This window comes from Daktulosphaira vitifoliae, unplaced genomic scaffold (genome assembly GCF_025091365.1).
Source record: "Daktulosphaira vitifoliae isolate Bord-2020 unplaced genomic scaffold, ASM2509136v1 Scaffold_1, whole genome shotgun sequence".
NCBI classification, from domain to species: domain Eukaryota; kingdom Metazoa; phylum Arthropoda; class Insecta; order Hemiptera; family Phylloxeridae; genus Daktulosphaira; species Daktulosphaira vitifoliae.
In genome coordinates, this window is record NW_026099572.1 from 22657686 (window position 1) to 22672887 (window position 15202).

The 15202-nt window shown below is 24.9% G+C and overlaps 1 protein-coding gene across 1 annotated transcript; it reads right to left on the reverse strand.

Moving 5' to 3' along the window:
* Positions 1-75: 75 nt before the first annotated feature.
* LOC126895141 (protein fem-1 homolog A) lies at positions 76-15112 on the reverse strand. The gene is made up of 7 exons (XM_050666670.1): positions 14621-15112; positions 5195-5354; positions 4018-4218; positions 2183-2402; positions 1789-2116; positions 1325-1731; positions 76-1239 (listed from the first exon to the last, which is right to left on the reverse strand). The coding sequence occupies exons 1-7, from the start codon at positions 14690-14692 to the stop codon at positions 759-761; spliced, it is 1869 nt and encodes a 622-aa protein (XP_050522627.1). The 5' UTR covers positions 14693-15112; the 3' UTR covers positions 76-758.
* Between the last annotated feature and the right edge of the window lie 90 nt (positions 15113-15202).

Below are 15202 nucleotides of genomic sequence, written 5' to 3' on the forward strand. Positions count from 1 at the left end.
TAAAAATACATTAGCTCACCTTTTTTGAGCTAATATTTTTTAGGATAAACTGTAGGATACATAAAAAGTCATAAATTAATTATTTTAATAAAATTTATTTATTACAAAATAAAATTATTTAACTTTATCTAGGTAAACAAAGTATTACAACTATATTATACATAAATAAAATTAAGTTCCAAAAACGTCTACTCTCACTATAAACAAGAAAATAATCTCAGACAAATATTACAGTTTGGTATCAATACATAATTAATACTTAAGTATGTAAATGCTTATTACTTTAATCGTATCATATTTGAAACACATTAATAGTAATTCTGGAGTCTTAATAATATGGATTTAAAAGCAGTTTTTTGATTTAAACTGGTTATGTGAATATTTGCTCCATATAATATTATTTTACAATGTAATACTAACAATACTGATGGCTTAGAATATACTTATAAAAAATTTGTTTTTATTTTAAATTATAATTCCTTAGTCTACATGATAAAAGTTTAAATTAATTAAATTTAAAATAGGCAAAATTTATACTTAAATGAGTCTTTAAAGTAGTACATACACACATACAAGTTCTAACTTTCCTTTAGTTATAGAACAATTTTAAGTGACTGGCTTACATTTGGAATCCATCAAAGCCATCAATATATAAATATATTATTTTAGTAAATTAATTTTTTGGTGTGAAAAATAAATTAAAGAAACATTAAACCATACAGAATAAACATTTAAAATTATAACATGTTTTTTTTAAATTAATGTTTTTCAACAAATTCATATAACGTCACTGGTATGTGTCCTACAAATGGTATGCGGTTTTTACGTATAACACGGGCAGCATGGCAAGCTAAAGATGTGTGCCAAAGTGGGTTGTGAGGTGAAGCTTTACGCATATCACAAAAAGTACGACCAGCATTATTCACAGAATCATAATGTGCTCCTCCTCCCAATAAAAGATTTATAGTAGTTGTGTCTTTGGGTGTTACAAGATGAAGTGGAGTGTTACCATCATTATCTCTTGAATTTGGATCGGCACCAATTTTTAGTAATGCTCTGAGGAGTAAAGACAAATCATCTAAATGAGCTATTTGTGGATGTAAAGGTACTGCTAAAGCAGTTTTTCTGGCACTAGCTAAGTGAATAGGTGTTTGACCAAGATGTCCTAAAATATTAGATTTATTTAAATGATAAAGTAAGCGGTGTGTTAAATGTGATTGTTCATCATTTCTAATTAATCTGAAAAAAAAAAAAATAAATAAATAAAGGAATACTTTTTTAAATAATATTGTATAAAATAATTTTTCATAATATTGTTTATTACTTAAGAGCCATATTGAAGAGATCCAATGAAATGAGTAACAACCTAGGAGATAAATCAAATGATGATGGCTGCTCCTTGGGTTCAACGAGTTCATTAACAGCTTTTGTCAGAACTTGAAAAACGTCTTCAAAAGTTAATAGGGCAGGCATTTGCCTGTAACCATTTTCTTCATTAGTAGCACAAGCATCAGACATAAATGAAAACAATTCGGCAAAGGAAAAATAAGAAGAAACTGTCATATGATGGCACGACTCAAGAGAACCTCTTTGAATATCTAAAGCATGATTCCATAAAGATATGCATCTAGTAAATTTGCCAGCATCAGCATAAACAGCTCCTCGGTATCGTACATAATAACTGGTGTCTGGATGAGTGGGGCCTAAAATTCTTTCTCTTACCATTAAAGCCTAAAAAATTGATCACCATAGATAAATTGAAACAAAAAAACTAGAAGTTTTACATACTTGCATTCTCATTTCATCAGGTTCAGATAATAACTCATTAAGTTCTTCATGATTTTTTACTTCTTGGGCCCACTCATATGCTTCAATTGGTAATGCATTATCTGGTTTTGGTAAATCCTGTTCATCGTCATCACTAAATCTCAAATCCATAGCTTGCTTCCATAATGCAAATCCTCCAATTAAATCTCTTTTCTTATCGATATAAGTGGCACCAAGTAACTCTAATGCTTCAATTTTTTCTTTTCGCGTTACTAAATTATCACTCTTTACTAAATATTCTACAATATCTGCATGACCAGTTACACAAGCTGCTAAAATAGGAGTCATTCCAAAAAAAAAAAAAAAAAAATAATTAAAATTATAAGCAAATAAACAACAGTTATAAAAATACTAACCATAGGAATCAACTTCCATTTTCGCTCCATTTTTTATAAGCATTTTAAAAATATCCAAACTACCAGATTCAGCGCAATCATGTAAAGCAGTATTACCTTTCACACTTTTTTTGTTTATATCTGCTTTTAATGACAATAAATAGTTAGCTATTTGATAGTTACCTTTGAAACAGGCAATCATTAAACAAGTATGGCCATGGCGATTTGATACTTCAATGTCTAAACACATATATTGAATAATTAAAAAAAATAGTAATAAAAAATTATTTTAATTGAGATAAAGTTTAATAAAAGTTATGTTTATAACGATTAAGGGATGTTTCACACAATCATTGCCCCAAAAATATAAATATATTAAATATAAATATTTAACATTGTTAACGCACATTATGCAAATTTTTACACAGTACAAGGAGAATTAAATTGATCACTTAAAAGCAAAAAAACAATAATTGAAATAACAACATTTAAATTTTCAACAAATATCATAAGAATGATTGTTCAGTTAATAAATTTCACCTTCAAGATAACAAGACCATTTCCAACATAGCTAATACTGCCCTGTTATAATGGCTAATATTTAATTATACTATTAGTATATTTAAAGGGTTACTCACACAATTAAATACTAAACAACAAACATTGGTTAAATATCGTATATGCAAGTAGTAGGCACATAGTGGCCCACTGATATATTAAAAAACCATAAGTAGAAAAAAAGGTAATTGATGTTTTAAAACTGAAGTTAGAAATAGAAATTATTAAAGTTGATGCAAAAAAAAGTATACATATAACTTAAATTGGGTATCAGAATTTTATAAATAAAATTTTAGATACAACAATTATTAATAAAATAAATATTTTAGTAGTAATTATTTATGCTATTTATTATTCATACATAATTTCACAAATAAAAATGGTACCACAAATGACAAATGAAATTAAGATATTTTTTAATAAGAAAAAAATCATTTAATAATTTTGACTCAATTATTCAAAAATATTTTATTACATTTTTAATTATAATGTTAATGTATTAATAATTACATTATTTAATACATTTTCATGTTTTATAATAATTTATAAAAAATGATTTTTTTTTATCTTGACCTTGTCATGACTATTAATACTTAAAATATACTATTACTAGAACTAAGAAAATGATAAACTTAATACCTACACTTAATGTGTTATTTATAAACAATTCTTTAAATAACTAAGGAAATAAATAAATAAATATTTGTTAAGTAATCAATAAATAATATCCAAATCAATTTTAAGTTATTTTTATAACAAAGCAATTTTCTGAAATGTTTTTCTTTGAAAGCAATAAGTAAAGTTTCTTTCTAGTTTAATAATGTCTACAAATAATATGAATATCTTTGTTTTTGTACTGAGTTATACAAAAAATCATGTAAATTTATTAATATAATCGACTTTTGACTTACAATACTCTTCAATTCATAGAAAAATTTATATAAAAATATTGTTTGTTGAAATGTTGTAATTATGCTTATTATGTAAAAAAGACATTTAATTACCAAAAAATGTATATAAATGTTATTAAAATAATTAAAAACCCCAAAAATGTATATAATTGTCAACAAAATTGAATAAAAATACTATTAAAATGATCCAAAAGTACAATAAAAATAATTTATTAATAAATAATAATTAAAAAATACATTAAAATATATATATACATATATTGTCATATATGTATCAGATTTTGTATATGACCGGCTTATACACTTATAAGGGTAATACGAAAAAAGATGAAAATGCTATTAATTTCTATTTCTAAATATCATTATTTAAAACTAAATAATTTTACCTGCACCATGTTCAACTAGGTATTTAACAATTTCATAGTGTCCATCAAAACAAGCTGCCCTTAAAGGTGTTGAGTTTGTCTTGGTAGTAGAGTTTACAATGGCACCTTCTTTGACTAATAATTTAACTATAGTAAGATGACCAGCTGCTGATGCACACCATAATGGCGGCGCTCCTTCTATTGTTTCACCATCAAATACCACTAAATAAAAAATAGAATTAATTTTTAAGAGTAAAGAAAGTGTCTTTATTAGCTGAGTAATAAAACATGCTAAATCTTATGTCAACATTGCTTCTTCCAAATTTATAGAAAATGAAACTTAAAAAAGACAATCACTACAGAGTGATTAGTTTATGATTTACCACTAAATTTCTCCTAAAATAATATTAATTTTGAAAAAAAATCTTGATTTTGTTTAGTATTATTTATTTCTCGAATTTTGAGTAGTTAAATTTTATTTTAAGTCTATTCCATATTTTTTATAAGGGTACCAACTTTATTTTTTAAATAACAACATGTGTATTAAACTAGTTCATATAACATAAAAATATCTAACTAAGAAAATGACAGTTTAATAATAACTTTAAAACCAATATATTAAAAGTTATTAACATTTTTAAATGTTAACTATAGGTGAGGTGCGAGTTATGTTATTTCTGTCATTACATTTCACTCTTCTGTGCTATTACTTCTACTATGGTATAAAAATATTAAAAATCATGAACTACTTATTCAAAAGTTACTATTGACTAGTCATTTTTTTAGTTGAATATTTTTCTGTTATATGAACTAGTTTAATACACATGTTGCTATTTAAAAAAATAAAGTTGATACCCTCATAAGGGATAGGACTAAATAAAGATTTAATCAAAAATCAAGGAATAAATACTAATTAAATAAAAATGAAATTCCTTAAATTATTTTATAAAAAATCCAGTAGTCTACAATAATTCAATCACCTTGTATATTAAAAAAAAATATGAGACAAATTAAACATAATTAAATTATGAATATTATATAGTCTACTTTAAAACAAAAAAAATTATATTATTTATTTGCATATTTACATGTTATTAAATTGTACATAAATAATTATACAACCTATCTCACTTTAACAAGTGGGGGATAGGTTTTGCTTCAAGAAACCAAGTATCCAAAGTGAAATAACAATATTTACCTGATCCAGTTTGTTCAATATCAACTTTGTGTTTTCTTATTAAATACATGGCGACATCGTAATGTCCATATTGACAGGCCATCAGCAATGGAGTTGCACCGTTTGTTGTAGTTTTCAACAATTTGGCATTTTCCATAGGAGATTTGCCTTCTAATAACAACTGAAAAACGAACAAAAACAATTTTTAAAAAACATTTAAATATGCTACTAGAAATGAACAATTATAAATAGTTCAAGTCTTATTAATTAATAATTAATTAAAGAATTATATATCATAATATATTTATCAACAATCCATCTAAAATTAGAGGTGACAAAATAACCAGGAAGTGAATAATGCGGTCACGTTTTTACAGGTTTGACACCACTGTATAAGTTATAATAATGTTTATATATGGAAAGTTCAAGGAAATGGGAGAGCAATCATGCTTTTGGATTAGGCTACCTGTAGGCTTGTAACAGACCGGTAAATATATACCACCATATATGGGGTGCAAGGTGGTGTGGTCATTTTTTCTAAACAGTTCAAGGTCTATTCGAATAAATTATTACCATGAACCGTTGAGACGTGAAGTAAACATCAAAACCGAAACGGAAAAAATGTATTAAATAGTAATAATAAAATATAGAACGTACTTAAAGATAGTGCTAAGTTATCTTGTGAAAAAAATATGTAATCACATACTCCACTATTTACAATATTATTTTTAAGGATTATAAAGTATCATATAGCAGTGATAATTTTAAATTTAACATTAAATTAATCTTAAAACAATAAATTGTTTAATCATAAATAACCTTGTCAAAAATATTATGGCAAAATTTCTGTTTAACATCTAAGTACGTACCGAGAAAATATGTAAATATGGGATAGTCATACTGAACATTTTTTTTTACGCGTAAGGGGTTTATCAACAAAAAATAAATGGTCTAGAAATAATTAGTTTTTCGACAGGATTTTTCATACCAATAAATTTTGTTTCATTTATCAAGAAATAAGACAAAAGGGTAAAAATATGTAAGGTTAGATAACTAAGTATAAAGACTGTTAGTAACCCTAAAAAAGGTAGATAAAAAGAATTTTCAGTGGTATGCCATAGATCAATAAATTATAAACTTTAAGAACTTATGGGACCATGTTCGATTTTCAACATTCGAAAAAGTTAAGTTTATCAATAGTAAAATCCGTAATATAATAAACAAGTTGATATCAATACTGCATACAGAGGATTGTCGCTTGTATAATGGAGATGTGCAATAGAACCTAAAAATAGCAAATTGAAAATCAAAATTATTCATATCCTAAATAGGTGTTTTTTGGAGCTCCTTAACTATTATAAAAAAAAAAACAATCGTGGGATTTACTATAAAATTCTTAACAAATGGTATAAATAAATTTCAGAGTTTTTCAGACAAATTTCCATTTTTTGTAAAATTTTAGACAGAGTAAATTAAAATTGTAAACAAGCAAATTTATTGAACTTAACAGAATGGACCAACGAAATTTTTTTTCACATAACAAAAAGATAAAAACATATATATAGGTAAATACTATGAGTTCTTTGAACTTGAACAACTGGCCTTGGTTACGATTAACTGTATATAATATAATTTAACAGCGATTTATTTCAATTTTGATAGTCTGGTTTAATCTAATTACAACTACAAAACCATTATTGTTAATTGTTTATTTTGTATTCTATTTAGTTTATGACGACAACTTATCTAATAAAATAATTAACATTAGTTTTTGAAAAAGTAAAATATCTAAACAATTATTTTACTATTATTAGTACAATACATATCAAATAATAAAGACTTTAAGATTCGTTAATCGCGAAAACGAAATAAGAAGTCTAAATTTATAATTGGACTTGAGTATCGTACTGGAATTTATAAATTGACATAAAGAAATATCGACCTTGGTATTGAACAGGCCTCGATTGTGAATCACTGGGCAAATGCCAGCAGTTCACCTTTCACTTCCTGATATTATGACGCGAGCATAGAAAGTTTTAATTATTTACTTGAAAATAAAAATAATACTAAATCGAAGTGTTATATCTATATTTTTTTTCAGTGTAAAAATTTTACAATGATTTATTATTTATGTATAATTTTTTTTTTTGTATTAATCGTTTATTTCGGTAACATATGCAACCGACAACAAATGCGAGTTTTTTTTTTTTAAATAAAACTTTTTGGAAATAACATAAGTAATAATGGCTAGTTTGAGTTTAGCAAACGTATGAGATTCAGTGGCGTATTTAGACGGGACAAAGGAGTAAATAACCTTTTATTTTAAAAGTAAAAAAAAAAGGTTTATAAAATAAAATCAGAAAAACTGAAAAATTTAGAGGTATAATTAATTACATTATAACTACGACAAGAAAAACTAATATCGAGATACGACTCTAATGGAGTCGAGTAGTATTTAATAATAGTCGACTTCATATGTAAATTTTACCTAAAATATTTAAAATAACCTAAGCGTTTAGGGATTTAATTTAACGTTTTTATTATGAGATTAAAATAAATGTTTTTTTTTTTTTATGAAAATTGAAAGATTATTAATCTTATTTTATTGCAATTATGAAATGTAATGTAAATTAAAAAAAACTATTCAATTTCTTTATCTGTAATAAATTTTAGTATATTTATGCAATAGTGAATCATTTAGATAAAATACAATAGTAATACTGTAGTAATAAATAAATCTTCATGTGATAAAATAAATATTATTATTATTGTATTACTAAAAGTATTATTGAACGTAACGAGATTAGAATCATTCAAGGTCAGGATTTAAATAATAATCTGGAAAGTTTAAATGTTTAATTTTAGCGAAACGTAGGAATGGTGACTAATGTTTATATTTAATAATTGGTACACTAAAAGGAATAATTAAATCAGTTAAACTAAAAATAAATTTGATGAAAATGTTTAAGGGATCTTACCTTATTTCTCACCTTCTTACAATACATTTCTAAAATTATTTTCAAGTAATTTTCACAATTTTTGGGGAGCCGTGACAGAAATAGAGGTAGCTCCTATAGCTCTATAGATCTTTTTAGACCCCCCAGATTACGCCTTTAGACAACAGTTCTGAACTAAAAATGATAATACCACTAATAAAATAGATAATAAATACTTTTCTAGAAATTTCAAATAATCAAATACAAATTTGTTTTTAATGAACATTTAAATATGAATAATTAAACAAAAAAATAGAAGATAACTGTTGCAAAGAGACTAATTAGAAAATATAAAATTTAACGACTAAAAAGACCTAACGACGTTTATTATAATGTACAAATTACCAATAAATTGGACACAAACAATCCTAAAAACAATTTACTAAATTATTTATTGTTGATAATTATCTCGTTTTAGTATAATTTATAAGAGAAAACAATTGGAAAGATAAGGAATTTTAAGCTGTGTCAAAACAAATGTCTGATAATGTACATGAATTGGTACCTTTTTTAATCTACACAAAAGTGTAATGAATCCCTATAATATTAAAGATATTTAGTAAGGTTGTGATTATCAATAAATTTTAATATTACATAATATAATGAACCGATTGTTCACTTAGAGAAGCATGTGGTTATTGAGTGTAGCAAATTAGTAATTACTTTATGTAAATAACAAAGTAACACATTACATATAAAATACAAAAACAGGAATATATGGGCGCAGTATGTTTGGCAAAAATTTCTTTAACGACAGGCGCACTATTCATTAATGTCAAAATAATAAAGAATAAAACAATCATATAATTGACAAAGAAATATGAATAATTTGAAATTTCTTTAATAAAAAATGAAAGTTAATTAAAATTAATTATAGTTGCATATTTTAAAAAAAAGTATGATATTTTTTAGGATTTTAATTTAAAATTATATATACATATATGTAAATGTAAATATATTTTTAAAATTAAATTTTGTAATTTCATCTTGTAAATTGCAAGTGAACATAACATGTTGACTAAGATTTTTAAATAACTTATAACAGAATTATGAATACCGAAGTTCTATATTGGAAATTATATTATTAAGAAACACGAGAGTCATTAAAACGTAATTATAATATAACATATTTTAATAGAATTTTCAAAATTTTTAAATGTTAAATTGTGCCACGTTTGATGTCAATGGCACATTGAGATTAGAGAGAACGAGGAAGACGTTTGGTTGTACTTGCATCGATGACCTTGTGATGACAACAATATGAAACCAAATAAACCAATGTTTGATATCATTAACAATAATTATATTTTTGTCAGTCAGTATGAGACAATATGCAACAATTAACAAATGTAAAAATGAAATCCGGAACACGTGCAAAAACTGTAGAGCTCGTGCACATAGTTATTTAGGAAAAACGCAATTGCAAGTGTGTATAATTATAATTTATTTGCTACACCATCGTTATATCAATATTATTTCAGGAAACTTGCGTCTTGTTGTGCTGCCAAAAAAAAAAAAAGTAAATAAATAATAACATGTTCGTTTTATGCTACGACGTAATCAAGTAATTTCAAGATAGAAAAAATATAAAGACAAATACAACGTAGAATAATCAAAATTTGAAAAAGAAAATTTCATTGTAAAATTTAAATAATTTATTTTTTTTAACACAATATAATTCGTTATTATTATGTTCGAGTCTTGACCGACGGCCAAAAAGGTTTTAGTCTAGAACGTGGTACAAGTTTATTGTAATTTTTTATACTTTAAAATGAAACGTTTGACGCAAAACGCGACTAAATGGAATAAATAAGTCTCGGACGATACGGAAGATATTTCACACAAAGCTCAAGGATACTAACATCTGAATAATTTAAGTATAACTAAGTTTTTCAATACAAATTTATTTAAACGCATCTATTGAGAAAAAAACATTAAGTGTTTAGTTATTCGAAATAAATCAAGTTTTGAAAATTATCAAGAATATTATTTTAGATGATAATCTTATTATTAAAACGACGAGTCATGTCAAATTATTTTATACAAAATTGACGTTTTGGACTTATTACAAAAACTAGTGCAAGTATTCCATGACATAGGGGTTATAATAATAATGCCCAAAATTTGTTTGTTAGTAGAATAGCAAACCTTATTTGTTAACAAAGATTTAAGGCCATTTAATCTCAATAGTACCCAAAATATAACATACACCATACATAATGTAATGTGTATACATCATACTGCTCAACATAATATTACTTTGGTTAGAAATTATTAACAATCGTCAAGACAAATTAATATGATCCCTACTTATATTGTTTATCTATTATGACCATAAAATTCAGAAAAGATGATTTTACTTGGTCAGCAAGAACTTTACTGATTACAGGATCAAATTAAAAGACATCGTTTAAGACAAAAAAGAATAATTACTGCTGAACTGGAATACGTCAACAGACATCCGACATGAAAATAACTCTGTGACAAAGAAACTTGTTTCTATAAAAAGTATGGCTGTTGGCAGCGGTCGAGGAAACGCCGAGAACAAACAATAGGTACAACTAACGCACGACTTTACAAACAAATATAAAAAGACAGATTAATGGAAAATTATATTTTTAAGTTCAGGCGTATGTTGGATAGTGTTCTTTTGAATTATTCTTCTGATAAATAACATTACACTAAACAATACATTGGGTAATATTTTTACGGATTTTAAAACGTGCAACTCGTTATTGCGTCTATACACAACACACACACGCGCGCTAGTTGTTCTCGACACGTGGTCAGCAGTATATTGCCCTGTGTACGTATATTTTTACAATTCACCAACAATGATGTTGTTATATTAATGTTATAGTTTGGACTGTAAATTCTAGCATGAAATCCAAATCTAGCCAAACTTCTTCATTATTAATCTAAAAAAAAAAAACGAAAATAGTACGCAATCCGAATACATTAATTATTCTATGTAATATAAATTATACTACACAGAGTGTATTCACACATTTTTCGCCTATAGACATTTCAAAATTTGCCGCCATTTATTACGTTACTGAAGGGAGGGTCAATTTCTTCTATTTTCGTCATAACACTTTACCTTAGAAAAAAAAAGTATTTAAAAATATTTTTCAAGCAGATCTTTGTTTATTAATAAATCATAAAATACATATTATTTCTAATGTATTATATTATTAATTTAAGTAATATGTGGTTGAAATAAAAAAGAATACATAAATGGTAGAATAACACATATGTAATACATAATATATAATTAATATTTATAAAATCGATGTAATAATTTAAATGCAATGACATTTAGTTTTCGTAAATGAGTCAATTTAATCTTCGTAAATCAAATTAACGTATTAAAACTCATATTAGTTGAATTGAGATGAGACACGCAACTATCATCCAGTTTAACAACTTCAACTGGCAAAGTATTTTTTATTTTATTGTCACTATAATTTTTGTACAATAAGTAGAAGAAACTGATTTGTTACAAAAATTAGTTAACCTCGGTAATTGATTTAAAACATTTTGAAGTCTATCACTTTATAATTAGGCAATTTTTTTTATATTGGTCACTTAACTGTTTTCTATTTTCATTCATGTTGATAAAATAAGAAGAATATTTAAAAAAATAAACGTTAACAATGCACTTTAAAGAACAAATCGATAAATAATGTAATTAATGCTTTAAAATTAATTATATATAATTGAACTAAGTATGTTTTTTTTATGTATCAAAACTTTTACAAAGTAAAAAATAAATAGAAAATATTAAAAATTTCAATTTTTTATGACACAAAGCATTATTAGATATACTTTAGTTTAAAACTAATAATCCTAGCGATTAATACATTTTTGGGGTTTTTGAACAATTCTGCACCAGATTTTTTTATGAAAGTAGCAAAAAAAAAAAAATAGTTAAAATTTAAATTATTTACTAACTTTTAGATTTTTTATAAAAGTTATTATTCAAACTTATTGAATAGAAATATAAGCATGTATTTTAATTAATTATTGTTACTACTTTTTAAGTAGAACAAAATAATATTTTACCGAATTGTGATTATTCACAAAGGGTCACAACCGGTCCAATAATCATTGATTTTATTATATAACTAATGATAATGACTAAACTTGTTTATCGTTTTTTTAACTATTCTTTAAGATTTTTGACAAATTACATTACACTTGTGAAATGTAGAAAACTTAAAACTAATTTAACTCGCTAGAAAAGTAAGTTAAATTTTTATTAAATAATTTAACTTAATTTTTTTTTTATTAAAAACACTTTTATTTGAATAATAATTAATTAAATAAAGTAAACATTTTATTGAGAAAAAATAATTATAAATATAAATTAATTAAAATTTTGGTTAAGTTCAATTTATTTAACATTTAGAGAAAGAATAAATATGTAAACTGAATGTTTAGAATAATTTTATGTTAAATAAAATACAAAATTATTCTAAATTAAATAATTTTAACAGTTAGAAAATGAACACAATGTAAAATATTTTCTAATATTCTAATATGAAAATAGGACATAGTAACACTGTCAGAGTTTGCAGAAAAGAAGAAAAAAGAAATTGGACACTGAGGAAGATATAGGCAGTAAAATGTATAAGTTATGACTTTATTAGCTGATATTTTAAGTTTAATATTAATTACAATAATTAATTTTCTCATATATTTTAAGATTACAAAAAATAGAGATGACAGTAATCAAAATGACTTTGATAAAGTGGTTGTGAGCAGATAAAGACAAAATTAATTAACCATGACCCAGTCGACATTAATATCATAACATATGAAATTCACTAATTGGTAGGAACAGATAAAGTGTAACAGGCACATGCACTGATAAAGACATCAAGAGGGTTTTAAAACTATCAAGTATAAAACATTTATATACACTGAAAAAATAAACAATTTTCCACCCATTCATATAGGCTAATAATTCAATTGAGTTACAAATATATACACTTACAACATAAATAACCTGTGATTTATAATTTTAAATAAAAATTTATATCATAAATATATACATATATACATATACATATATATTAATATTTATATAATTCTTTTTCTAGCAATTATTAATAAGCACTTTTTAATATTTACCCCTTTTTTTTTAATTAGAGAAAAGTGTTAAAGTATAATTCAATTTCAGTATATTAAATATAGTATAATGCATCAAGAAATTAATACTACTACTACTTTTGCAAGTCATTTATGAATATAATTTGACAGATGTTTCATTGATTTAATTTTAAGGGTTATTTTAATATATTGGAATGAGATTTTTTTAGGTATATAAAAACAAAAATAAGTTTGTTTACCTACAAGTTAATAAATTCATATAATTTCTAAACCAATTTATTATTTTTTTGCTTGATTAATGTAATCAGATATTAAACTATTTATCAATATGTAAATATAAACTAAAATTGGTAAGCGACACAATTGAAAATAGTATATTATACTTTAATAAATTATATATAAATATAAAGACACACAACATTACACAAATCTATTTCTATTCATTCTTCCCATAAATACATATGATAATAATCTAAATAAAAGACAATTATTTAAGTGTATTGTATATTAAAAACTGGCGTTAAATCACATTTCAGAGTACAATATATATTAAAATAACTATAAGTAACTAATTTAATCATGAAGGAATTGCATAATATAAAAATTTATTGCATAACTGATAATGCGATTGGTACAGGAAGATATCATTAATGTCATTACTGACGTATAATGTGTAAAATCAATAAGTAATTATAATAATTACATGTTATATGATGTTGTATTTTTATTTTTTTTATAGAATTATTAATCAGCATTTAATAGAAATGAAAATACTATAAACATATATTTTATATATTAATTAGTTGAACGTAGCTAAGTACACTAGTATAGAGTGCCAATAAGTAGGATTGTATGCATGCTGAGTTAAAAAAAAGAATTTCTATTAAAATAGAATATATATCAGAGCAACTGAAAAATTGTAAATGACTTTGCAAGTTCATTGAACATTTATCATAATTTAATATGACGAAAAATATACTAAATAAAAATAATAAAACAGGTATCTTTAAATATATCTACAAAGAACAATATGGGATCAATCTTAAGAAAATATTTCTTTCACAAAAAAATGAAGAGTAAAAAAGGTCATCTTTTTAAAAATGTCATAGCAGACAAGTAAAACCAAAAATAGGAAAATCGTCCTTCCTTAATTCAAATTTAAGTTAGGTTAAAATATTATTCTTTTGGTAGATTAATTTTCAATTAAAATATGTAAAAACATACTGATAATATTAGGCAATTGCAAAGAAAATTTTTCTACTATGATTACATAATATGAGAAAAATCTTAATCCTAAGAAAGATCGACAATTCATAAATTAAATAGTTTTGCTCACCTGTAATTTTTTTAGCCTCCCGTCTCTAGCAGAATAGAAAACGGAAGCCGCTATAGTTTCGATGTCATTCATATTACATCCGCTGTCGTCGGACCTAACACGATGACATGTCGTCAGCAGCCTCGAGGCACGCGTTCGGAGAGCCGTGTTTACGTTTTTTGGGAACGAGGATAAGATGATTAGTTTTCTTTGATTCGTAGGTTTTCTTCGCACATAAACACGAGATTAGGTAATATGTGCAGAAATAAATTCCTATCTTCACGATAAAATTAAAGATTTATAAACGAACAGTCTACGACGCCAAAACGAATAAAATTAATATTACACCGGTTAAAAAACAAGTAAATATAAAATTACTATCATTTAGTTATGATTAGTTGGCGGAAATACTGTATCGAGTTTGTTATCGTCGGTACAACGACAACACCAACGGACTGGTGTCTCTCGTGATACTAATGCAGCAGTGACCACTGATACAACCAGACTGGTTAGTGAGTGACGACCGAGTTCCGCAGAACGGAGCCAATTGGATGAAGAAAAAACGACAATGGCCAAGCAGTTGTGCGCTTTGTGTTGAGTATT